This window comes from Peromyscus leucopus, chromosome 3 (genome assembly GCF_004664715.2).
Source record: "Peromyscus leucopus breed LL Stock chromosome 3, UCI_PerLeu_2.1, whole genome shotgun sequence".
Lineage (NCBI taxonomy): Eukaryota > Metazoa > Chordata > Mammalia > Rodentia > Cricetidae > Peromyscus > Peromyscus leucopus.
The window spans coordinates 101,193,538-101,217,282 of NC_051065.1; the positions used below are offsets into that span (position 1 = coordinate 101,193,538).

Consider the following 23,745-nt stretch of genomic DNA (forward strand, 5'->3'; position numbering starts at 1 on the left):
AGCCGGAGGTGAAGGGGGACAGGCCGAGACAGGAACGCGGTGGGGGAAAAGCATCACCGGAAGCGGCAGAGATCAGGAGAAGCCAGTGAGAGCCTGGGCGCTCGGCGCAAATCGGGTAACGAGTGGGTCCCCAGGGAAGACCGAATGTCCGGCCCTGGGTCGTCTAGGACGCGAAGGGGCTGCACGGTGAAGTCCCCTTTCAGCCTCCTCTCGCCACCTCCTCCCCAACTCGCCCAAGGGGGCCGGAATGGCACCGGCTTGCGGGGGCTTTTCGGAGCAGTCGAGTGGAAAATAGACTTTAACCCGCTTTGTAGCTGCAAGGGCGCCCGGAGCGCTCTACCGGACCAGGGCTCCCGGCATTCCGGCGGGCCGCTACCAAGACCTGGCCTGGAGTCCCCGCAGAGTTGTAGAGTGTGTAGACCCCACTACCCTTCGGGTCTCGGGAGGCTCAGCTCGGATGTGAGCCCTCGGGCCGTGCTCGGCCGGTAGGACCCACCCGGACAGCGACAAGAAAGCAGAATTCTCTTTGACCTCCTCCCAGCCGTGCGTGAGCAAGTGCTAGGTCCGGACCCCCTAAACCAAAGCCCTCTTAGGCCACAGCATCCTAGAAGGCTGGGGTGGAAAGTTTACAGAATACAGGTGCTAATAGTCAACTGCCCTCTCGCCCTTCGGGCTTAGTGCATGCAATGGAAAGTAGCCTGAGAAGATTGGCGCACTGCCCCGCGGTCGCAGGTGGAAGAGGAATGTCTAAGAGGCCAGGTTGCCACTGTTACCAAATGACCGCTGGCCTGTCCTCTTGAGAGGCAGGAGAGCAACAAGGCCAGCTCCAATTTAGGAAACAGTGACCCAAAGACCCCTTTTGGCCTGGTCATGAAATACTGGAGCCCGAGATCGCACTGCGCTTGAGGACCGCGGTCCGGTGCGAGACAGTGGCCGCACCGGGGCCTGGTAAAACCTCTGCATTGGATGGAGCATCGCGAACTGCTGCGGGAGAGCTGCGGAGCGATGGGTTCTTGCGGCTTCTTTCCGGACGGTGCGAACCTGGCCCCTGGTGAAAAGAATGCACGTCCCGTTTGAAGCGCTGTACCCCGAAATATCCAGAAAACGCGAAATTTCAAGAACATGACCACAGCTTCACAATACTGCTCCTGAGGCCAGTAGTGGGCGAGCAGCGGGAGGGCTCCCTTAGGTTAGGCGAACGCGGAGCAGGTTCTCCGGAGTATCTAGGCTGGACCCCAAACACCCATCTTACGCTGGGATCCAAGTTCCCTAAGAAATGAAACGATGTCCCAGGACGAAGGGAGTGGGTTCAACTGCGTTTCACTCTGGAAGAGTTGATGTTTTTTTTTCCTCGAACCCAGTTCTGCAGATGTCCCCTTCAGACCAGTCTGCCTTGGCAGCTAAAGGGCCGAGTCAGAAAATCAAGATGCAGAGCGGTGTGGGGTGGGGAGGGGAGACACTAGATCGAGTGCCAATGTTCCAGTCCGGTTTTTGCCTCCGACTGGGGACCGCACCCCCACCCGCCATCCATCGCCCCGCCCCGCCCCGCCCCCCACCTTGGGGCAGGTGAGCGGCGGCCAATGGGCGAGCGCGGGGCAGGTGCCCGCTAACTCTCTCCAAGCACAGCAGCCGCGGAGGCCCAGCCGGGCAGTGCTGGAGGATCGCGGGCGGGGGTCGGTCGCGGCGTGACTTGTAAAGCAGAGAGCCGGGAGGACGGCAGAAGCGACTCACAGTAGCACACGCAGCCCGAGCCTGGGCGGTTGCCGAGAGCTGCCCACTGGGCCGCGGGTACCACGCTCCTGGCCGTGCGCAGTGGCTCAACTCGGTGCTAGGACTCTCGCACGCCCCTCGCCGCTCCGCGCCAGGCTCGCCCGCAAGGGCCGAGCGCGGGCGGGCGGGCGGGCGGGGGAGGTGAGGAGTGCGGGCGTGAGTGCATGTGCTTGGCTCCGTGCACACCCCGCAGGGCGGCAGCGCCAGGGAACCGAGCGCTTCCTAGAGCCCCGCTACCTCGCTCCGCTTCGGCGGCCGCGATCATGTTCCAGCCTGCGGCCAAGCGGGGTTTCACCATAGAATCCTTGGTGGCCAAGGATGGTGGTGGCACGGGCGGGAGCCCTGGCAGTGGGGGCGCGGGCTCCCATCCGCTGGCAGTGGCAGCCTCAGAGGAACCCCTCAGGCCCACGGCACTCAACTACCCTCACCCCAGTGCGGCCGAGGCGGCTTTTGTGAGTGGCTTTCCGGCCGCTGCCGCCGCGGGCGCCGGTCGCTCGCTCTACGGAGGGCCCGAGCTTGTGTTCCCCGAGGCCATGAACCACCCGGCGCTGACAGTGCACCCGGCGCACCAGCTGGGCGCCTCCTCGCTGCAACCCCCTCACTCTTTCTTCGGCGCCCAGCACCGGGACCCTCTCCACTTCTACCCCTGGGTGCTTCGGAATCGCTTCTTCGGCCACCGCTTCCAGGGTGAGTGTCCACGCTGTGTCCGTGACACGGGGACGCGGGAGAGGCTCGGTGTCACGGCGGGGCTGTTCAGAAGTTGTTGCGGACAAGGCTCGGGGATCAGCCTTGGCTGTGCGCAGGCGATTAGCTTGTGGTCTGTTTGTGCTGGTCTCCCACCCGGGAAGTGAGGTTGGGACCTCCACGCTTTCAAAAAAAAAAAAAAAAAAAATGAGGCTGGTTAGGACACAAGCCCAGGAGCATCCTAGTAGCTTTTTTTTTTTCTGACCCTCCTTTGGCCAACCTTAGTTTCCTTTACGACCAAACTGGTCCCATCCCTGAAAGTGCGGGGCCCTCCGCCCTTCCCGCGCCAGAGCTTTGAGCTGTGACCGTACTTCGCTCTCGTGGTCATCACAACTCTTGGCGCATCGGGGTAGGAGAAAGTCCACATGCGCGCCCTGGTTCTGTGGGAAGCAGGGCAGTGTGGTGTGTTCACTCTGCTGTCTTGGGACATTTCTCAGCAACCTTGGCCACACTTCTCCAAGTCACCTAAAGTGGGGAAGGCTTGCAGAAAGCAAACAGGCTTTCTTCACCACTGACCTCCTCAGGGAGCCCACTGGCTGCTAGACGCTCAGGACAGTCTTCTGGAGTGGGGGGCGGGGGAAAGGGCTTTTAAGGTCATAGCTAGTCTTAGTCCGCCAGGGTCTGCAACCGCAATTGGTTTGTTAATTAAGACCCCTCCAAACGCCTTACACACACACACACACACACACACACACACACACACACACTACCAGTTATCTGACTTTCTTAAAGAAAAGAGAGTTGTGTTTATTGCAGTCCATTTTCTTCCTGGGATTTGTAGTTTTTATTTTCATTAAGAAAGAAAAAAAAAGATTGGCCTTGATACCTGAAGCAATTGCTTTAGTTCCCACTTTGGTATAGACTGGACCTCAGGCTTCTGAGTTTCCGTGGGTAAATTCAGGGTTTCATGAAACAGCAGCAAAAAGAAGACAAGGTTGGCACTTTGACTCCAGGAACTACTTTGACAGCAAGCCAAGGCTACGTGGCCAGGCCAAGGTGAATCTGATATTTGATACAATTATTTATATAATAAAAAGAATTTTGAAGCTTGAACTATAGTTACTTGACTGCCTCGGAAAAAGCTATTTGGAGAGGGCCTTGGTTTGTCAGACAATGACCCCAGTCTCACCTGGCCACCACATACTAACCGAGAAAATCCCGTTCATCCAATAACGTGATAACTTCAGCAAGCATTTAGGTGGGCAGATTTTCTCCTCAAAGATTTTCCCAGGCGGGAAGGAAAACGCCTACTGTATTAGCTGCTTTAGCTAGCATTTCCCACCACTTAACATCAATGCTTACTACTAAAATGAGGTTTTATTCAGCTTTAGCTAATTACTCTCATCCCCGGGTGGGCTCTATCTTCAGCTTCATGCCCGCTGTCGGAGTTTTGAGCCTTAAAGATTGTGAGCCCACGGTTGAAGGGACCTGGGCTGGTGAAGGATCAGGGGCCCTAGAGGAGAGGGTGCTGCCGGTTCCTAGCCTAGCTGAGGCTAGGAATACTCAAGAGGCTCAACATACTCAAGGTGCCTCCTGGATGGGACTTTCCCGCCCTTAGTCCGGAGTCTCAGGTCCTTCTCTCCACCTTTCGCACCTCTGACCTCGAGCGCTGATCCCGCTCAACCCGGGCTGGTGGCGCCTTTTGAGAGATCCAGCTTTGGGCTCGGAGATCCTCAGCCAACACATTCTCCGCAAAACCCTCTCGGAAATTTCCGCTGCTCTCTGAGCCATCGGTCCTAGCTGATACGATGTGGAGTTGCACAAACGGTGGGCTTTTTCTCTCCAGAACCGCGTCTCGACGCGGAGAAGGATTCCAGTGTGGCTGCGCTTGCGAACTCGCAAGTCTGATGGGCGCTGACCGACCCTTTCAACTCCGAGACCCGGCGGCCCTGAAGCCTGCGTCCCCAAGACGCTGCTGCCTCCTCCAGATTCCGCCGGGCCTCGGGGCTAAAAACCGAGCCGTCCCAGGCCCTCCGGCGCCGCGTTTTCTAGAGAACCGGGTCTCCACGATGCTCATTTCAGTCCCGTTTTGATGCAAGAAACGAAACCCTACCAGAACGAAAAGGAACCGTGTCCGCGTTCTGTGCGCAGCGCTTTCGGGCAACGCGAGCCGGTGGCTCCTGGAAGCCGCTTCTCCCCTAAGCAAAGAGAGAAGTCGGGGTGCACGGTCAGGACCTCAGAGCTGGGGGCCAAACGGGAGGAACCCGCGAAGGTTGAGCGAGGTTGGCGTCGTTTTGGTGATATTTCCCAGAGATCAGGAACTTTCTGGACTGGAGAGCTGCATCTGAAGGGGACTAAGAGAGACCCAGCCCTCCCAACACGCTGCGGTTGTGGGTACTAGCTTCCAAAGGCGCCTTTGTTCAAGCAGGAGGAGGAGGGAAGAGGTTATCTTCACTCTACCATCAACCTCTCCCGTTTCTAGCTCCAGGCCATTCCGCCCGGGGTGCGGGGCTCCAAGCCTTTAGCTAAAGCGGCCTCTCCATCTAGGACTGGAGCCCCAGCCGAAGGCGCTTTGGATTCTCGCTCCCGCTGCCTCCCGCAGCTTGCTTCTTAGAATCTCCATTGCTAGCTCCCAGCCATCACCTTGCAGAGGCCTGCAGAGAGATGTGGGGATTTTCACATCTTAACTCCTAATTCCAGGGAAAGATGGGTTCATGTTCCTCTCCTATGGGTGTCTGAAACGGACACCCTCTCTCACAGCCTGAAATTGCTGAGTCCAAACAGGCTGCATCCCAGGCAAGCTTGTTCTGTCCTGTGGCCCAGTCAAGAACTGTGTAGGCTCCCCTGGAAGTGGTAGGGAAGGGTGGACCCTTTCTCACGGGTCAAAGAACGAAGCTCCCAGGTACACAAGACACCTGCCACCCTTGTCTTTACAGAAACATGTAGCTACTGGTTAATATCATCGGGTGTTTAGTTTAGTGCTAAACATCTTTCTCACTGGAAAAAGCTTTGGGTTTTTTAATCAAATAGCTTGTCATCGTTTATCAATATTTTGGATAATTTTATAGCCTCCTGCTGCTTTCATAGTTGGGTCAGGAAGACTACGATTCAGCCCATGTATATGGACACATACTGGGGTGCATGCTAACCACTACAACAGGACGTTCAGTTTCCCTGAGCCAAGCAAGACCGGAGGACTGGAGGCCAAGAAGCCTTTGGTCAGGACAGGCCTCACCCTGTGGGGTTTAAAAAGACAGAGCACTCTCCTCCACCACTCAGGTGACTGATACACTCCCCGGCTCCTCACTCCAGCCAGTAAAGAACACAGCCGCAGAACTCCATCTCAGTTCCACACTTCCTGCACACCTCTTCGTCCCACTTACTCAGCCCTGAGTGCTCTTTCCACGCAACTTTACAGCATAGAGCTATAGGTTAGACCAGACAGCAACGGATACCAACCCTCGGAATGCTGAGATAGACAGGCTCTCCCCGCAGACCCCACTCTGGATCATTTGTCCACAGGGAACCCCAGTTGGGGCTTTACCTGGACTCTGAATAATGTGGGCTTTTGAAGCAATTTATTCAATAAAGGCTTCCCATCCACATCTCTCACCTTTCCCTGGACTTCCAGACTGGTCCTCACCCAAGACTTTGAGTCTTCTTATTCACTCCAAAAATAGGCTTTTCATCCCCCCCCTCCCCTTACTCTCTCTGGGAGACGATCTCCTCTAACTGTCCTTCTTCTACCCAACTGAAACTCCTCCTTCTTCAATCAGGCCTGAGGATCCTAGGTCTGCCTTTATCACCAATGGCTTAGGGGGCAGATGTCCATCCTTCACTCCTCAGTGACATCCCCTCATCCTGTTTGTTGTATAGTAATGCAGACCCAACCACTTGAAATGGGCAGGTGACAGGTGGCCAATCCCAGACAACTGTGTTCCAAACAAGATCCCAGCAACCCAGGTGACTGGCTAGGCCTCCAAAGCCTGGGAATAGTCAACCGGTAGAGGGATACAGTTAGTCTCCCAGATACATTTTAACAAGGGCACCTCATGACGTGACTGATTCACTTACAGAGCTTTTCCAGAAAGGGGAGGTTGCGTCTGAATTGTCCAGATTACTGTCTTAAGAGCAAAGCAGTAGGTCCAATTGAGTCGACCTAGTAGCCATCTCTGAAGAAATTAATTGGATCAGTCAATCTCCACAGCTAAATCTGTCAAAACATCCCATCTAGGACTCTGTGTTGTTGGGTCAGGGGAACTGATACAGGCCACTGTGTGAGAACCAGTGCATGCTGGGTCTCAGAGCTTTTTTGAGTCCCTGAGAATGTGAAACTGTGTGAGGGCCCGGTGGGGGGTGGGGGGTGTTCACCAAGCTGGAGCTGTGGGTAGGAGCCTGCTCTGGCTTTTATACTTCCTGACCACCACCCCAGTCTTACTCAGTCCTTTTCAGTGTAGGAGCAGAGTGTGGGAGCTTTGCCAAGGGACAGTCACACTCTGAAATCTTGTACAGTAATGGGAGGAAAAGACGATGGGAAGCTGGAGTGTATATTTACACACAGCCACAGGGAAATGGATATATCTGTAATACATACATACATATATATATATTTATATATTGGGAGGACAGCTTCTAGATATTTCCTTCCATATTCTTTCAGCTCAGGACTACTCAGGGAGCAAGCAGGAGCCTTTCCCATGAGAACAGCGTCCATTCTTCCTTCCAGCCTTCGGTTAGGAGCCTGCCTTCACAGTGTTTAAGGCCGGAGGGAAGAAGGGAGAGGCAGAAAGAAGGAGATTTGAGAACTCCAGGGTCTGTCTGCTTGCTGGACCTGGCTTGCTTTTACCTCCTGCGTGCTGTGGAGCCTAGTCCTGCTAGCAGGGACATTTCAGCAGGCTAGTAGTAGCCTGAGCACTTAGCTGTAGGAGTACTTTAAGCACGCCTTAGGGTCTTTGGATGACTTCTAGTTATCTACCTATCAGCCTTGCTCTTCCCTCCCTACCTTTCTGACCCCCAGTCCTGTCCTCTCTATAGTTGGTCTAAGATGTGGACACTTCAGGACTAGATAATTAAAAGTTAATCAGTCTTTGGGGTCCGGGTGGAGGTAGAGTTTCAGGGCACAGGAAGAGACCTAAGGGACTTCTGTCATCCCTTGGCCTTTCTGCTTCCCCTGGCAACGCTGAATTTGGGCCGGTAGGGCCTTCATCAGGCCTGGACTCGCCTCTTGGCTGAAGAGTTGATTCTGCTTGTCGTCCCCTGCGGGTAGCGCTCGAGTGTGGTTTCAGGGCAGCGGCAAGGGAAAAGGGAGAAGTGGAGGACGTGTCAGGATTGCAGAAGTGGCAGGGCGTTCGCGGCAGAGGCCAGCGACTCACCGCGCCCCTTCTCTCTGTCTGTACCTGCGCGTGCTGCTATCGCCTCTGGGCTGCAGCGAGCGACGTTCCCCAGGACGGGCTGCTTTTGCACGGGCCCTTCGCACGCAAGCCCAAGCGGATCCGCACGGCCTTCTCACCCTCGCAGCTGCTGCGGCTGGAGCGAGCCTTCGAAAAGAATCACTACGTGGTGGGCGCCGAGCGGAAGCAGCTGGCTGGCAGCCTCAGCCTCTCCGAGACGCAGGTAAGCATCCCCCTGCTGCAGCCTCAGGGTGCCTGAGGTGGGCGGTTGGGTGCAGGGCTCCCTACCCCTCGGGTTCCATAAGCCACCTGCAGCGTCGCATCGCCCGAAACCCTTCTCTGCTTGCCCTGATAAGTTGCAGGAGTGTTGTTTTGTAACGAGACAGGGTCTCACTATGTAGCCCAGGCTGGCCTGGGACTCGCAGCAATCCTCCTCTCTCTGTCTCCTGCGTGCTGGGATCACATACGTAAGCCAACTTGCCCAGCTCTCCCAGGTCTTATAATCAGCACTAAGGATCCCACCAGAAGCGTAGTAGATGGAATTTGATCCGCAGTGCGCCCAGGCCGCGAAGAGCTCTAGCCTGTCTCTCGTCTAAATGACACAGCACCCACAAGTCTGCGCGTGTGTTTGGGGACGGCGGGGTGGGGTAGGGGTGGTGATCGGACTCCTCTGCCCTGCCTGCGCTGATGTTAGTAAGCAAAGCGAGTGAGACCTCAGCTGACCTCCAGCACCTGTGGTGTGTGGACAAAGAAAGCCAGTGTCAGCTTCACAACAGAAGAAGGAATGAGCCAGTCGAGGTCAGCCCCTTGACTGGAGTGTGAGAGTGACCCTGATCCCCACGCGGGCCATCATCAGCTAGGGCTCTGAGGACCGTGGCATGTTCGCTGTTCACCGTAAAGCCATAAGCCTCTGAAAGTGTCTTGGCAACTGAGACAGTAGACTAAGTAAGGATGCAGGGCTCCTGAGTGGGAGAGGGAGTGAACTGCATTGGTGTTGGGGGGCTTGAATGGGGGGATAATTACAATTCCCAGGTAGGGTTTAGTAATTTATTATTTAAGGAAAAACATTAAAGAAGTCTAGGGAACGGTAAGGAGGCAAGCGTGGGGTTTTATTTTTATTTTTGTAAGAACCTCGCCACATATGAACACCGGGTGGAAGTGCCATCAAATGCTCGGTCCACTCCTGAGTCCAAGGACTGAAGCACCTGAGGGACTCTCCCCCAGCTGGTGTACTGGACTCTTTTCCAGTTTAGGCCTTCGGACCCTGCCCGCTCCCAGACGCTCAGCTCCTTCTCTGCTGGTACTGAACCTTCCGCTGCTCTTTCCTCCCTTTCTCCCCCTGCTATATAATCCTCAACCACCCCTCTTGGGGGGGGGGCGGTCCGCTGTGCCCTCCCAGTCGCTTCTGGGATAACATGGGGCAGACAGAGCCCTAGATGCACCCCAGGCTCCCTATGCTGATCTCACCCACTGGTCCTGGTATTTTGATGACAATATCTGCAACCCCTAAAATAATTGAAGCAGGACCTCCTTCCAGGGTACCACGGGACTGCAGAACCTGTAGGTTCTCAGGGGTTGCTCGTGGACAGCTCTAACTGAAAAAAAAAAAATCTTACAAAGCAACAGAGTTAATTTTAAAAACTATTTTAAAGAAAGCAATGTTTAAAAAATAAGCTAATAAAATAACACCTCTTTTCCCTCCTGGCAAACAGTGCTTTACAATTATTGTTTAAAACAAGGTGTCAGCTTAAGAATGGTGTTTATAATTAACTTCATGTAAAAAGTAATATTTATTAAATGTTAATTGCAGAAATGTAAGAAAACAAAACAGTTTATAATTCTACCACCCACAGATTAGCACTTGTTGAAATCATGTCATTGTTTTTAAACTTTCCATTTTCTAGCACAGTGAGAGCATGTTTAATTTTCTTTCAAACTGAATCTAGCTTCCTGTCAATTTTAGCTTCCAACAATGCCAGTTCATACAGGCTGGTTGCTGCTTTCGTTTTTATTATGGGACATTTTAGACATACATTTAGAACAAAACCAAAGAGAGTTTCTAGCCCTGCTAACCATCAGGATTCTTAGTTAATCCTGTTTCTTCAGGAATGAAGTTCTTTTTACTTACAGAACAACACCCCCTCCCTGTCACAGAACTACCTGGGGGGCTGAGAATAACCTTCCTTGTAGCCTTGTCTTTCCAGGTAAAGGCCCTGAGGGGAGAGATGGGCTAGCAGAGTACCCAAGTTAGCAGATGTGACTTTGAATGCCTAGCTGCCTGCTGTGTGCAATGGGCAAGTTGCTTAACCTCTCTCAGCTGTTTCTTCCTCTGGAAAAAGTTATTTGAGGATTAGAGGTATCTTACATGAACTCAAGTAACATCCATTCCTATTCCTTGTCAGGTCCATTCTCTCTGCTTAAAGTAGTATGTCAAATTAGTAGCATAATAAAGGCCTTGCCTAGGTGTCCCCTAGGCCAACATTCTTCCTGCCACATTCAATATCAATCGTCAGAGCTACCTTTCTGTTGTCCTTGAAACTTACTGTTTGGACACACGCTGTATAATTAGCCATCCATCTCTCAGTATTCGACATGCAAACTTACCTGTCAAGTATCTGTTACTCCAATCAGCTCCCTGCTATGTGTTTCTAACATGATACCTACATCTGTCAGGCCTCTGTGCTCTGCCTCGCATATGTAACTGTCTTTTATCTAGCAACTTGTATCTGTCTACACTCATTAAACTCTCTCCCCAAATTGGTAAATGTTTTCTCCAAATTAGATGCTTTTCTTTCTAACAATAACCTCCATGTACCCATCTGTTGATTATCTCATCCATTTTGTCCTCTGTATGTCCACCATCCATCTTTAGAGAGCTATTGGCAACTAACAATGTCTTCATACACCTGCCGATGATTACCCATCATCTTGTCAACTCAGCTCTGGCTCAAACTTCTCTCCAGGCTCCAGTCGTCACATTGCTGTGGCTGAATGAAATAATGCCAGAGTCGTCTCCAGCCTTGAATTTGTGAGGCTTAGCCATCCACTTTCTATTTCTGACTTTTCTGTATTTGTGTGTGTGTGTGTGTGTGTGTGTGTGTGTGTGTGTATGAGATCCCTCCTCCATGTTCCCAGAACTCACAGTGTCTCCCTTCCCTTTCCTAATATGCATCACATTTTGCTGTTATGACTTAATTATCTGTCATGGCCATATGTCATTCTGTAGATCAGCTGCATCCACCTCTCAGGGAGCTCTTAAAATACAGAGATATCCAGGAGATGCTCTTAGGACATCCAAGATGCAGTCCAAGGGAGGAACATTTTCCAACAGCTCCCTGAGTAATTATGGTGAACAATAGGTCTGAGCATCTTGATTGAGGGAAGCAGAGGTCAAGCTTATTTCCTTCATAGGATCCAGCACAGCGTCCAGCATGGAGTAGATATTCAGTGAATGTGTACTGAATAAAGGCCAGGCATGGAGCTGGAGAGATGGCTCAGTGCTTCCAGAGGACTGAGGTTCAATTTTGAGACCCACATGGCATCTCACAACCATCTATAACTCCAATTCCAGTAGATCTAACACCCTCTTCTGGCCTCTACGGGCATTGCATGCTTGTGGTACACATGTACATGCAGGCAAAACATTCAAACACATAATATTTTTTTAAAGTTTCAGCTAGGCAGACTGGTGTATATCTATAATCCCAACACTTGAGAGGTGGAACCAGGCAGCTCATAAGCTCAAGGTCATCCTGAGCTATATTAAAGCCATCCTGGTCTATGTGAGACTCTATCTCAAATCAGCAAATAAAACACTTGTACTAACTGAGCAGGCACATTGTTTTGATCCCACACACACAGTCAGGCTTTTTCAGTTACTCCTTTGCTCTCTGCCTTGGCTGTTCCCCACAATTTTTTTCCCTCCAGTTGTCCACTCATACTGTCCTAGTGGATTGTTGGTACAAAGGCAGGCTATGGATAAGTGTGAGATGAGGAGCTCTGTGTTGGCAGAGCTCCAGCCTGAGGGGTTGGGAGGTGGGTAGCCTGAGCTACCTGGTGCAGAGCTGTATAGCTTAGCTAGGAGTGGTGTTCATGCTGGGATGACCCATGAGGTGCTCCGTCCAAGAGATGGAAAGATGGAACTCGGGATGCAGACAGTTCTCCCTTTTGTGTTATACTTATTTGTTTCTCACTGCTGGGCTGCAGCCGTGGGGTATGACCAGGAAGGTACTCATTTAAGCTTGCATCCATATGACTGCTTGGCAAATCTAGACCTGGGTCAGATCAGCACCTCTAACACCATGAGAATGTGTGCTCACCATGTGAGATGCCTCCAGGCTGACTTCCATGGACACCAAAATGCCGGCCAATGCATCCAGTACCCATCAGATGTTGGTGGGCAGGACACATGGGAATGAGTGCTGTCCCTGGCTAACTTAAGTGTTCCAGTGACCCCTAGAATAGACCAGCAGTGTCTGCCTTTTACTTTTGCTGAGCTGTGAGGGAAAAGGCAGGAATGTGGTCCTGGGCCTTGGAGAATTTTCACCTAATGGTGGAGGCTAAGTGCAATGCTACATACCTGTAGGTCAAGCAGGTAAGCAACCGGAGGCCTCTTGCAGTCACAGCTCAGGCTGAGGGGGATCAGAGGAGACCAGATAGATGGGAGGTTCTCAGCAGGCTTCTGACCTGGAAGGTTTGGATTATACATGGGAGGAGAGGAAGACAAGGATTTGAAGAGGGCAAATTAAAATGGAGATAGAGATGTCAAAACCAGATGCCATCTTGGGGCTTGAGAGCAGGGAGGGAGAGAGATCGTGGGAGGCTTTATCTACCTATGGGTTTTCCTCACAGACATTTGGGATGGGTGCTTCCTGCCATGGAATGTTCTGCCCTTGGAGAGATAGGTAAGAGGGAGATATCCAAGTGACTTAAATTTTAGAGAAAAGTCAAAAAACCTTTGACATGAACTCACTGTGGCTCTGGGATGATGAATCCTTTCTCCTAAGTCTTGACTCAAGTGTTTCCATATTCCTGATAGTCTAGAAGACCTATGTGGTGGGTGGGGTACGGAGAAGCTAAGCGAGGTAAGAGTGGTTCTCAGAGGTGCTGGACAGGCACACAGACCTGAGAGGTAGGTGAGTTTAGCAGAGTAAGGGTGAGGATCCAGGATGCCTGGAGGGAGCAGGACACAAGATGCCTTAGGAGGAGAGAGGGTTACAGCTAGTGGACAAGTTGGAAGTGACCTCGGCTTGGGGGAGTGAGGGTTGAGCTGACTCTGGGCATAGGAAGGCTGACATGATCAAAAGATAAGACTCGGATCCCCAAGAGAGGGCAGGGAAGAGAGCAGGCTGGAGTGTGGTTTGATTGATGTCGCCAAGCTGCTGTCTATTCTAAGGACTTTCTGTGTCTGAGACCGACAGACTAAGAAGACATGCTTAAATTAAAACAGAGGAGAGCACAGTAGACCATAAGGAGAACTTCCCAAGTCAGAGTTACAAGATCTTGACAGGGACGTTTGGACGTCCTGAAGACAGGACAGGGACTTCTCTGAACAGTGTACAGGCACCTGGAGCTGAAAGGCTGAGATTGGAGGAGGGGCGAGAAAGCTGGGGCGAGCCCTCCTTTGTTCAAGACAGCAGACATTAAGTGTGGTGAGCTCTGAAACACTAACAGGAGCTGTTTTCCACATATGTGTAAGCTCACTCCATCGTGCACGTCTTCACGCATACACGTCTTCACCATAACGTACAGTCCTCTGAGGAAGTGGTATGTTGGTCCATCCAGAGCAGCTTCTTGTTCTTCATCCCACATGACTCAAGATGAGCATTGCCCTCTCTACAGTGGGTCCAGCAAGTAGTGTATCCACTCTCTCTTCCTTGTGCTCTTCCTGGTTTCAAGTCTCCTGTGCACAAATTTTTCCTATCTAGTCTAGTTTTATTTATGCTGCTTCTAAAATATCCTGACCAAAAAAAAAAAAAAAAAAACCTTAAGGGAGGAAAGAGTTTATTTGGTTACAATTCCAGATTAATTCCGGTCCATCACTGAAGGAAGTCAAGGCAGGTACTTGAAGGTAGCAGGCCCACTGGTTGTTTCACACAGGTCGCCAAGGAACTCACTTCACAGCCAAAGAGGTGCGTCAGGAACCATGGAGGATGTTGCTTGGCAGATGGCAGGCAGGTTTATGCTCAGCTAACTTTCTTACACAGTTCAAGACCACCTGTCCAGGGAATGGCTCTGCCCACAGTGGGCTGGGCCTTCCTACATTAATCATCAAGAGAATTTCCCACAGACACGGCCACAGGCGAATCTGATTTAGGCAAGTCCTCAACTGAGATTATCTTCTCAGAAAATTCTAGGGTGTGTTAAGGTGGCCGTAGAAGCTAACCAAACAGTTTGGTTTCTCCCAAACCAATTAATACAGAATTAAGAATTGATGCTCAGGACAGCTTGGTCTACATAGGGTGTTCTAGATCATCCAGAGCCACATAGTGAGACCCTGTCTTGACAAAACCAAAACCAAAACCAAATAAAAGCAACCCTCCCCCAACCAATAAACAAAAAACCCTCTTGCAAAAGCATGTCCACTAAAGGACTCTGCATTTTAGCACTTAGCACTGCCCCAGCCCCTTTTCGGATTCGTTCTAGGTCTCTTCTGATGGTTCCTCCCATTTTCCAGATCTGTCCCTGGTACCACTTGCCTACAGTACAGGGCTGGGTCACTCCACCTCTGTCCAACTGGATGGCCACACCTGGACAGGCCTCTGGGCCTTGGGCCTTAACTCCAAAGCCAGAAGAAGACACTGCTTTGTCTTTGTCTCCCTGGAGTCCAGGATTGCCTGAGCAGGCTCTTGAAGGCCAAGTGAGAGTCCCAGCTTACATAATCCAGCCCCAAATGGGGAGTCTCAGAAGGGTCTAGCTGGCTTCACTACAAAATTGGGAGATACTCAGTGAAGTGGGGATTCAGGGGACCACAGGAGCTTCTCCCTCAAACAACCGGGGTCAAGTTGGGTGGGTGGGGCCTCCAGCCAGCGTCCCACACGTGTCTTTGGGGCTAAGAGAGGTAAATACATATTGATGCTGGGTGGAGAGACTATATTAACAGGTATGGCCTCCTGCAACTGGTTCTCGTGGAGCTAGTAGCCACACTATGTGATCTGCCTGCCTTATAGGGCCTCTGCCCTCTAGCAAAGGGCTGACCCCAGGGTCGCCTAGCTGGTTTGGTTATAGGGTGTCATCTCCTATTGTCCTGGCAAGTCAGTTCCTTTCTTTATATTTAATCCGGGGGTGGAGGTGGGGGGAAGAACTCTTGATATCAGTAATGGGCTAAAGAAAATTCAGAAGAGTTAAGGGAACAGACAAAAGCCACGGGTGGTTTGGGTCCGTTCCCTTCTGTTCTTCCTCGTCCATGCATAGATTTTTGTCTCCCAGGGCTGTGAGTACACTGTACCAACACTCTGCGTCCTGGCTTTTGTACTATTACGAAGTCACAACTGTCCCTGTTATTACAGGCTTTAGAAACAGCGTCTGGATACCCAGCCCAGGGCTGTTCTGCAGAGGACAGCCAGGCTGCTTAAGAAGAGGCCTGTGCCCTGGTTTCTGGAGAGGGAACGAGCTGCTTTCTTGTCCCCAGTGTTGTTTCTGAAATAGGGACTCATGTCATCAAGGCTGGCCTCAAAGTCACTATAGAGCTGAGGATGACTTTCAGTCCCTACCTTCCACGTGCTGGGACTATGGACATCGCCATCACCTCTAGCTTGTGTGGTCCTGGGGCTTGGTACATGCTAGACAAGTACTCTACCAACTGAAGACCGGCGACCTTAATTCTTTTTGGGAAAAAAAAAATAGTTGGGATCCTCTTTCATGTGATGTGCTAGGCCTGAAGCTGTGCCCTGGGCTTCTGCTCTGCCATGGACACTTTTCTTCGTTGGAAGAGAGTTGCCAGGCAAGGGTAGCATGCTAGGTCCGTCCCACTAGAGGCCACTGTAATCATGAGTCTCCAGAAGGAAACTTGAGGATGGGGCAAGGGAGAGGGGTGCAGAAAGTGACCTCTGTCTCTGGGTGCTGTCCATTGCCACCTGAAACCGCTTGCATCCAGCCCACTTGGACTTGTCGGATGTGACATCCTGTATCCAGATCTGAGTCATACACAGGAGGCAGGGTAAGCTCATCCACCCACTGGATGGCACAGTCACAGTGTGCTCTGGGGTGGAGGGCAGGAGCTGGGCTGACTGCCAGTGGTGTGCTGAGAACCATCCAGGGCCTAAGTGGGCATGGAATCCAGACGTCCTGAGCTCAGAGCACCCAATAGCCTTTCCCGTCTACCTGAAGAGAGGTGTACAGGCTACAAGTGTGACCCCTGCCTTGGAAAGGAGGGAAGGAGTCCCTCCCTCAACTTCACCCACCAAGGCCAGGAGCCAGATGCTCCCTGGACCAGCTTCCTTGCCTTGAGCTGGTGGCATTTGGAGCACTGAGCATCAGTGTTCCCACCACCAACCTAGTGGCAGGACAGATGGCTCAGTGGAGGCCTTTTGCTGGGACTGTGAGAAGAACCTGGGAGGGCCTCCATGACAGGGAGGAAGGGTGTGTGAGGTTTGCACATCCTAGGCATGAAACCATCCTACAGCCAGGATGCCAGGCCCACCCTGGCTGCCACCGCCTGCCTTTGCAGCTGTGTGTGCTTGTCCCCAAGGGCGGCCTTCAGCCCAGCCCTGGGTTCTAGAGCCCCTTTCCGCAATCACTGCAGTTGCCAGAACTGTTCACCACCACCACCACCACCACCACCACCACCACCACCACCACCACGGTACACAAACAACTCACCCATGTTGTCTGCACAGCCACAGCAGGCAGCCCATGCTTGCTTTAACCATGCTGATATTCCCAGGAAAACCTCAGGACTTGCCATTCCATTCCCCACAACCCCTACCCAGAGGATCCACCGGCACAGGAGACCAGGAGGTGCCTTGGAGCAACAAGGGTTTCCAAAAGCATCTCTCCTGTGGGTGCGGGACGTAAGAACCTAGGAAAGAAGAGACTTAGCTGAGGAGGGTACCCCAATTTCTTCTGCTAGCACCAAGAAGGATTTGGGCTTGGCTCATGCTCAAGGCTAAGGGAAGAGATGTACAATCAAAGTGGGTGGGCTCATGCTTCTTCCATGGTGTGGAAGTACTGAGAGTGCATGGGGAGCCGCTCATGGGAGGACGTGTGAGCTGTGTCGTGGACACCCAGTAATGCTGGGAGAGGAGGAGGAAGGAGGACTGATTGGAGCTAGGAGAGGAGGAAGATGGTAGAGATGGGACTCAATGGGGCTTCCTGGAGATGCCTAGAACCGCAGGCCTGTTCCTATCATCACAGAAGATGCTTGTCCAGCTGCGCAAGCCCCACCCTTCTTCTTACAGAGACTCCCACTGACCGGCTCGGAAATGGAGACTCCCTATGTTCAAATAGGCGCTCAGTTCTGTCCTCCAATATTTCTTCTGGCTGTTGTGTGACCTGCGGCATCTAGATGGGTCACAAGGGCCAGTTCTGTCGGATCAGGAGGTTCAGAGTTGACCCTGTGTGTGGGGATGTGGCCTCAGACAAAACTCGCCCCATATTTGTCTGTCCAAGGAAGTCAGAGGTTCATGGGTGAATTTCAGACTGCCCCCAAGGAGCTGGTACCTGAGGGACAAGGGTACCCCACCACACAGCTCTGGCCTGCACAGTTCTACTTCTGAAGTGGGTAGGAAAATTTCACAGTACTGCTAGGACAGGGTTCCAGGATGAATAAGGCTGACAGACAGCATGTGAGTTTTCAGTATCCATTGATGGTTCTGGGAGCTTAGATGTAGTCTGGCTGTTACAGGCCATGTTCTTCCAACTCCAGGTCGTGAAGCCTTGTCTGTCTCTGTGAGGCATTGTGGGACCAGCACAGGAGGTGGAGTGTGCTTCGGGTCCTCTGGGGGTGACTGCATCTTCTCTGGATATTGGCAGGGTTCTCTTCTGTCTGCTCACTGTGGCTGCAGGGACCGGGAGCCACGCCCCCTCCTTTGTCTTTATTGGAGAGAGGTTGGAAAACTGCCCTTATCTCTGGCCCAGCCCTTTCCCAGCCCTCCTCACTTGCATCTGAAGAGCAGTCCTCCAGACCTGCCAAGTCACAGATGCCTGGAAGAGAAAATCCTGACCTGTTGTTGTAGCCTCAGTTTCCCCATCTGACTCCCAGGTTAGCTGGAGTGTAGAGGCCATCGCGGCTGCTTTGGGTGTTTCTTACCTGTGCCCCTCCCTCCTCCCGGCCCAGGTGAAGGTGTGGTTCCAGAATCGGAGGACAAAATACAAACGGCAGAAGCTGGAGGAGGAAGGGCCTGAGTCCGAACAGAAGAAGAAGGGTTCTCACCATATCAACCGGTGGCGTATCGCCACGAAGCAGGCCAACGGGGAGGACATTGATGTCACCTCTAATGACTAGGGGAACAATCATGAGCCCACACGGGCAGAGTATTGCTTGCTGCTGGCCAGGGCCCCAGGGGGCCCAAGCTGGACTCTGGCCAGTCCCTAGCCAGGCTGCAGGGAGGCCTCGAGTCACGGCCCCACAGGGCTTGGAGCCTGGGGCCATCACTGTCAGAGGGACAAGAAAATGGGCTGGCTGAGGCCTGGGACTGCTCAGCCTTCTGGTGGAGAGCCTGCTGCTTGGGTGGGTCAGCCATCACTGCAGCCTCCCAGCTGCTCTCCATGTCTCTTTCTGTCTTTGTTTTGAGACTTTCTGTTTTAATTTATTTTCCAGGTACCTGCTCTAGTTCTTAGTGATCTTCTCATGTCCCCTTCCCTATGGGAACAATAAAAATCTCTCTCTTAATGACACAGCCATCCATCTTCAACTGTAGAGCCTGGGCTGGTGAGTCTCGGTTCTCAGCACAGTGGGGGCTGATCAGCAAGGGTGCTCAGGGCCCAGGAACTTGAAGGGACGCCTCGGCTGGGTCTTTCCAAATGCATGGCGGGTTAGGATGGCAGAGATTCCTTGCACATACAGACTCTAGTGGCTTCTCAAGCTGAGGAGAATCCAGAGGAAGGAGTCCTGGGGATAGGTTAAAGAGGTTCCCAAGTCCAGGCCCCACACAGATGTGTGTCTGTCCTGAACAACCCGAGGCAGCTTTGTTTGTTTGTTTGTTTGTTTGTTTTTGTTTGTTTGTTTCTTTTTCAGATACAAGATCTTACTCTGTTGCCCAAACTGGCTTCTTAGTCACATCAATCCCCTGCCTCAGCCTCCTGAGTGCTGGACTGTAATATGAGCCACCACACCTGGTGTCCATGGGCTTGATGGTGAGCTTGGCTTGCAGAGGTCATCAACAAAGGAAGGCAAGGCAGGTCCAGCGATTCTTGTCCTTCTGCCCTTTAGTTGGTCTATTTGTCCTTCCCCCTTAACACATTTTCCTCCATCCAGGAGAACTTCCAACAGTCTTGTCCCCAACCAACACCAAGGCCTGCCTCTACTTCACCTCCCATGAACTAGCTCCCCAACCGTCCACTCTAGCACTCTGCTGACATGAATGGCAATCACTAACCACTGTCCCAAGATCCCCTGGCAGCCACATCCATCCATTTCCTGAGTAATCTGTTTCTTCATCTGCAGAAGCACCCTCCTTTCCCCCCTAACCCCTATGTCTCCATTTTGGGTCCCTCATCTCCTCTTCCTCTGGTTCATCCATACCTCACGTCTGTCCTACACAACTCATCAATTCCTGGCTAGACAGTGGTGTCCAGTCACACTTGGTCAACGCAGCATCCCTCAGCAGTCCCTGCCACCTGCCTGACCCCAGTCTGCTCTCTGGGAAGAGCATGGATGCTAAGTGGCTTCTGTGAATATCCAAGAAGATCCTCCATGCTGTGACCAGGAGGGCTCTGTTCCCCGATCAGGCAGTGTGCCAGGCAGGAAAACTCTAGCTACAAGGCAGGATAGTGTCACCCCTTTCTCAGTCCTGTGCTGACCTGTGGCCTCTCCTACATTGCTCCTGGTGTCCCTGAGTGAGCTGCCATGGCTTTTGCTGGCCTGTGCTGTTCTTCCTATCTGGGACGTTGGTGAGTACCCTGTGGACCTCTGAGCCAGGTTCATTCATGTTGCCGGGGCTAGGTGCAGAAATCAGGCACACAAGGTTCTTTTGCTGAGAACACTCCCACGGTCCTGTGGGTACCTTCTTCTGCTCTACCTGTCTCGAGAGCTGATGTCCATTCCAATTTCCAGAAACCAAAAGACTTTGTTCCTCCTGATCCCTCCTCCATCAAATGAACACATCCCTCGAATCTTAAGTCTTCACCTGGCGAAGTCTGAATTAAAAACCCACAACAACTCTTCCTGCCAACCAAGTGCAGTAGTTGTGTGTGTGGGGTGTGCATGAACAGGCAGGGTGGGAGTGAGGAGAGGTTCCCTTTCAGCTCTGGTGGTGGTGGGACAGAACGGGCGAGCCCTTCCTCTGAAGATCCTACCATGCTTGGCTCGGGGGTGGGGTGGGGGGATGGGTCCTGGCAGATCACAGCAGAATGCCCTGTCAAGAAAATAAAGGACTAGAAAGACCGGAAACCTGCCAATCTTCTTAGGCAGGCCTGCTGGGGCGGGGCAGGGAGCCCCCTCCATCCCCCCATGTTGTGCCTCTCCCGCAGACGGTAAATATTGGTGTTGTGACTTCATTAATAAAGGCTTCTGTGAGCCTGAAAAACATGGAATCAGGATGAACTATTTTCTGAGCTGCGGGCTTGCCAGGTTTGCTAATTTGGGAGTTTTTGGGCCCTCTCCAGGGAACAAACCGAAGTCTCTCCCGAAGAGACGAAGAGACGCAGATGCAGCCGAACCGAGAGAAGACAGGGACGGCTGCTCCTTCTTTCCCGGTGGCTCCTGCTGGAGAGGCAGGCCCACAGAGGGCCAGAGAGTGGACACTGGCTCCTCCCCTGTATCTCCCTCTGTCCGGGTGAGCTGCCAGGCTAGGCCTCCTAAGCAAGCGGGCCTGGCCACTTCCCATCTGTGGTGCTGACCTCCAGAGCCCCACAGAATGATGGCCTGATTCTTCTGAGCTCCTTCAGAGCACAGAGCGGCACAAGCAGCACTAAGTGTAGCAAGCAGGAGTTCCTAACTCTTCAGGCCCAGCCCATGTGCTTCCTCTCCGGGAGCGATCACACTGTTTCCTCTTGTCCACCGAACTTTCCCAGCTCCGGTCTCTGCCTGGTGCCTGTTGTCCTTACCAACCCTCTCCTCACAGGTGCTCTGGTTGCTTCCCACAGGGCAGCAAGGCATTCTTTGACTAGAGAGCCAGGCTCTGCCTGAGAGGAGCCAACTAGCCCACAGGCCTCTCTGGGACCCTGCTCCAGGGCAGCCACACAGGGGGAGGGGGTGGGGGGCAGCAGGCTTAGCGGTACAGGCCCAGCCAGCTTTCCTGTCAGACGGGCGCTGCCAAGGCGGAGCCAGACATCGGGAACAGGTTTAACCAATTACCCGAGCACCCCATCTGCTGTCTGGGGTTCGTGTGAGGGTGAGTGCATGTGAGGGTGTTTGGAGTGTCTGGGAGGGCTGTGGGCGTGCGCGAGAGTGTGACTGTGTGGGTGGGTGTGGGTGTGTGGCTGTGCATGTGTGCCGTGCACGTGCGCAGAGTGTGGCTGTACATCCCGGCCATCCCCCCTCATTTGTCCAAGACCGAAGCTAGCAGCTTCTGCTCTTCCTGCCCACCCCAAGACCTTGGGGTCTCAATGGACAACCTACCTAGCACCTCACTTCTTGTCACCAGCTCTCCACGCCCGGGAAGAGCACTTTCAAGTCACATGCTCAGACATCCTTGGCTGGCTGCTCCTGCTGGCTTGTTCACCTTAGTGGGGGACCCCCCCAGCACCCTCCCAGGTATTCCCCCATTCTCTCTCTGATATGCCCTTGTCCTGCTCTCCTTGGTTGTACCCAGCTAGCAGAGTTACAAATCTGCTCAGACCACTTCTACACCTACTGTGTCGGGCCATGAGGACGCCAGATGATTGAGTGTGGTAGTGACACCCTCTGCACTCTGGGCACAACAGCCCTTACCCTCTGATAAATCCATTCTTGCTTCTTACGGTTGAGGCCTTAGAATGTCAACCCTCTCTCCAAGCCTCTTCCAGGCTGCTGTCAGCAGAGAACCCTACTTCCATCCATCCTTCCTTCCTTCCTTCCTTCCTTCCTTCCTTCCTTCCTTCCTTCCTTCCTCTTCCCTCCCTTCCTCCTCCTCCCTCCCTTTTGAGACAGGGTATCACGTATCCCAGGCTGGCCTCATAGTTAATGTTAAACTGAGAATGAACTTAAACTTCTGATCCTCCCGCCTTCAGCTCCCGAGTGCTGGGATTACCTGGGTGTACCACCATGCTCAGTTTAAGTGATGCTGGAGCTTGAACGCAGCCAGGGCTATGTGAGTGCAGGGAACCAACTCACCTACATCCCCAACTTCGTGCCTTCCATCTTCAGAGGGAAAAATGAGCCTTGGAAGGCATGTCTTCACATCACTTAGAGAAGGGAAGTTTAGATTGGGTAACCAAGGGCAGTTGACAAAGAAGGACAAATAACAAATGTGGAAAAGCCAGGCAATGCTGAAGCACCCTATGAAAGAGGGGGAGTCTGAATGTATAGATCTTAGTAAAAACGGGAAGGCTGTATAGCCCTTAGGCCCGAAGGGCAGGAGCAGTGACCAGCAGAACCTGGAGAGGACAGCTGGTTAGGAGACCCCAGACAGGAACGATGACTCTGGATAGAAAGAGGTCCACAAGAGTTGGAGGTCCGGAAGGATAAAGCCCTCAGTCTTGCTCCGCCAATCCCATTTTCCTGCACATGATGCCAGCGGTGGAAGTTAGACTGCATGGTCTCCTGTGAGCCCACCCTCAGGGGCAGGCGCCTCTAACAGGACCTCACTCTTGGCTCTCCATCCTCCCTGGACACGTCTGTGTCTAGTTCCTCCTCTCCACCTGCCTCCTGTAACCTCCTGGCTCTCCTGAAGGTCTCAAGAGCTCTCTGAGGTGGGCTCCAGTCTGTCTGTTCTCCAGGACACACTCTTCGGTTTCTGATCTTTTTCCTGCCTCCAGTCCCTTGTGACCCTTGCTTGAGTCTCCCTCCTAGGCCCACTGACTTCAGTGTCAGGCTGCCATGACATACAGCCATATCTCTCTGCCAGCTTACAACCAAATCTGAAGAATGACTTCCACTTGGGGCCAGGGAGACGGCTCACTTAGTTAATGCTTGTCGTGCAAGCGTGTAGACCTGAGTTTGGTCCCCATCTAAACATAAACATCCCCCCAAAAAATCATGATCCCAGTACTGGCGAGACAGAGACAGGAGGATTCTTGGAAGCTTGTTAGCCAGGCAGTTTTGCCAAATGGGTAACTTCTGGGTTCAGTAAGAGACCCTAGCTCAAAAGATAAGATGGCGACTGGAGAGAGGGAGGAGATGAGTTGGCTTCGCAGTTGAGAGTGCACACTGTTCTCGCAGAGGATCTGGATTTACTTCCTAGCACCTGTGTTGGGTTGCTGACCAGTGCCTGTAACTCCAGATCCAGGAGATCTGATGCCTCTGGCCTTTGAGGGCACCTAAACACAGACAGACAGACAGACAGACAGACACACAGACAGACACACAGACACACACACACACACACACACTTCTCCACAGGTTAGGAGCCAGAGGCTTACTGACTTCCCAGCCCACACAGCTTGTTTTGGCCCTGACCGCACTGTGACCATTCAGCTTGCCTTGGTTGAGCTTTCTTGGCAGCTTCTGGGCTCCCCTTGGGCCACAGAGAAGTGGGGCTTCCACAGGGCTTTACCCTAGGCCCTCTCTCTTCTTGCTAACGTACTGAACTCCTAGATGCAGCCAACAGATAAATTCTGTATACAAGTCTTTTGCTTTGCTTTTGAGGTTGGGCCTCAGATA

The 23,745-nt window shown here is 52.6% G+C and overlaps 1 protein-coding gene across 1 annotated transcript; it reads left to right on the plus strand.

Annotated features, from left to right (window-relative positions):
* The first annotated feature begins 1,916 nt into the window (after positions 1–1,916).
* Emx1 (empty spiracles homeobox 1) lies at positions 1,917–18,678 on the plus strand. Its single transcript, XM_028860194.2, has 3 exons — positions 1,917–2,457; positions 7,883–8,067; positions 18,121–18,678. Exons 1-3 carry the CDS (start codon positions 1,935–1,937, stop codon positions 18,286–18,288), a joined length of 876 nt encoding a protein of 291 aa, XP_028716027.1. The 5' UTR covers positions 1,917–1,934; the 3' UTR covers positions 18,289–18,678.
* Positions 18,679–23,745: the final 5,067 nt, after the last annotated feature.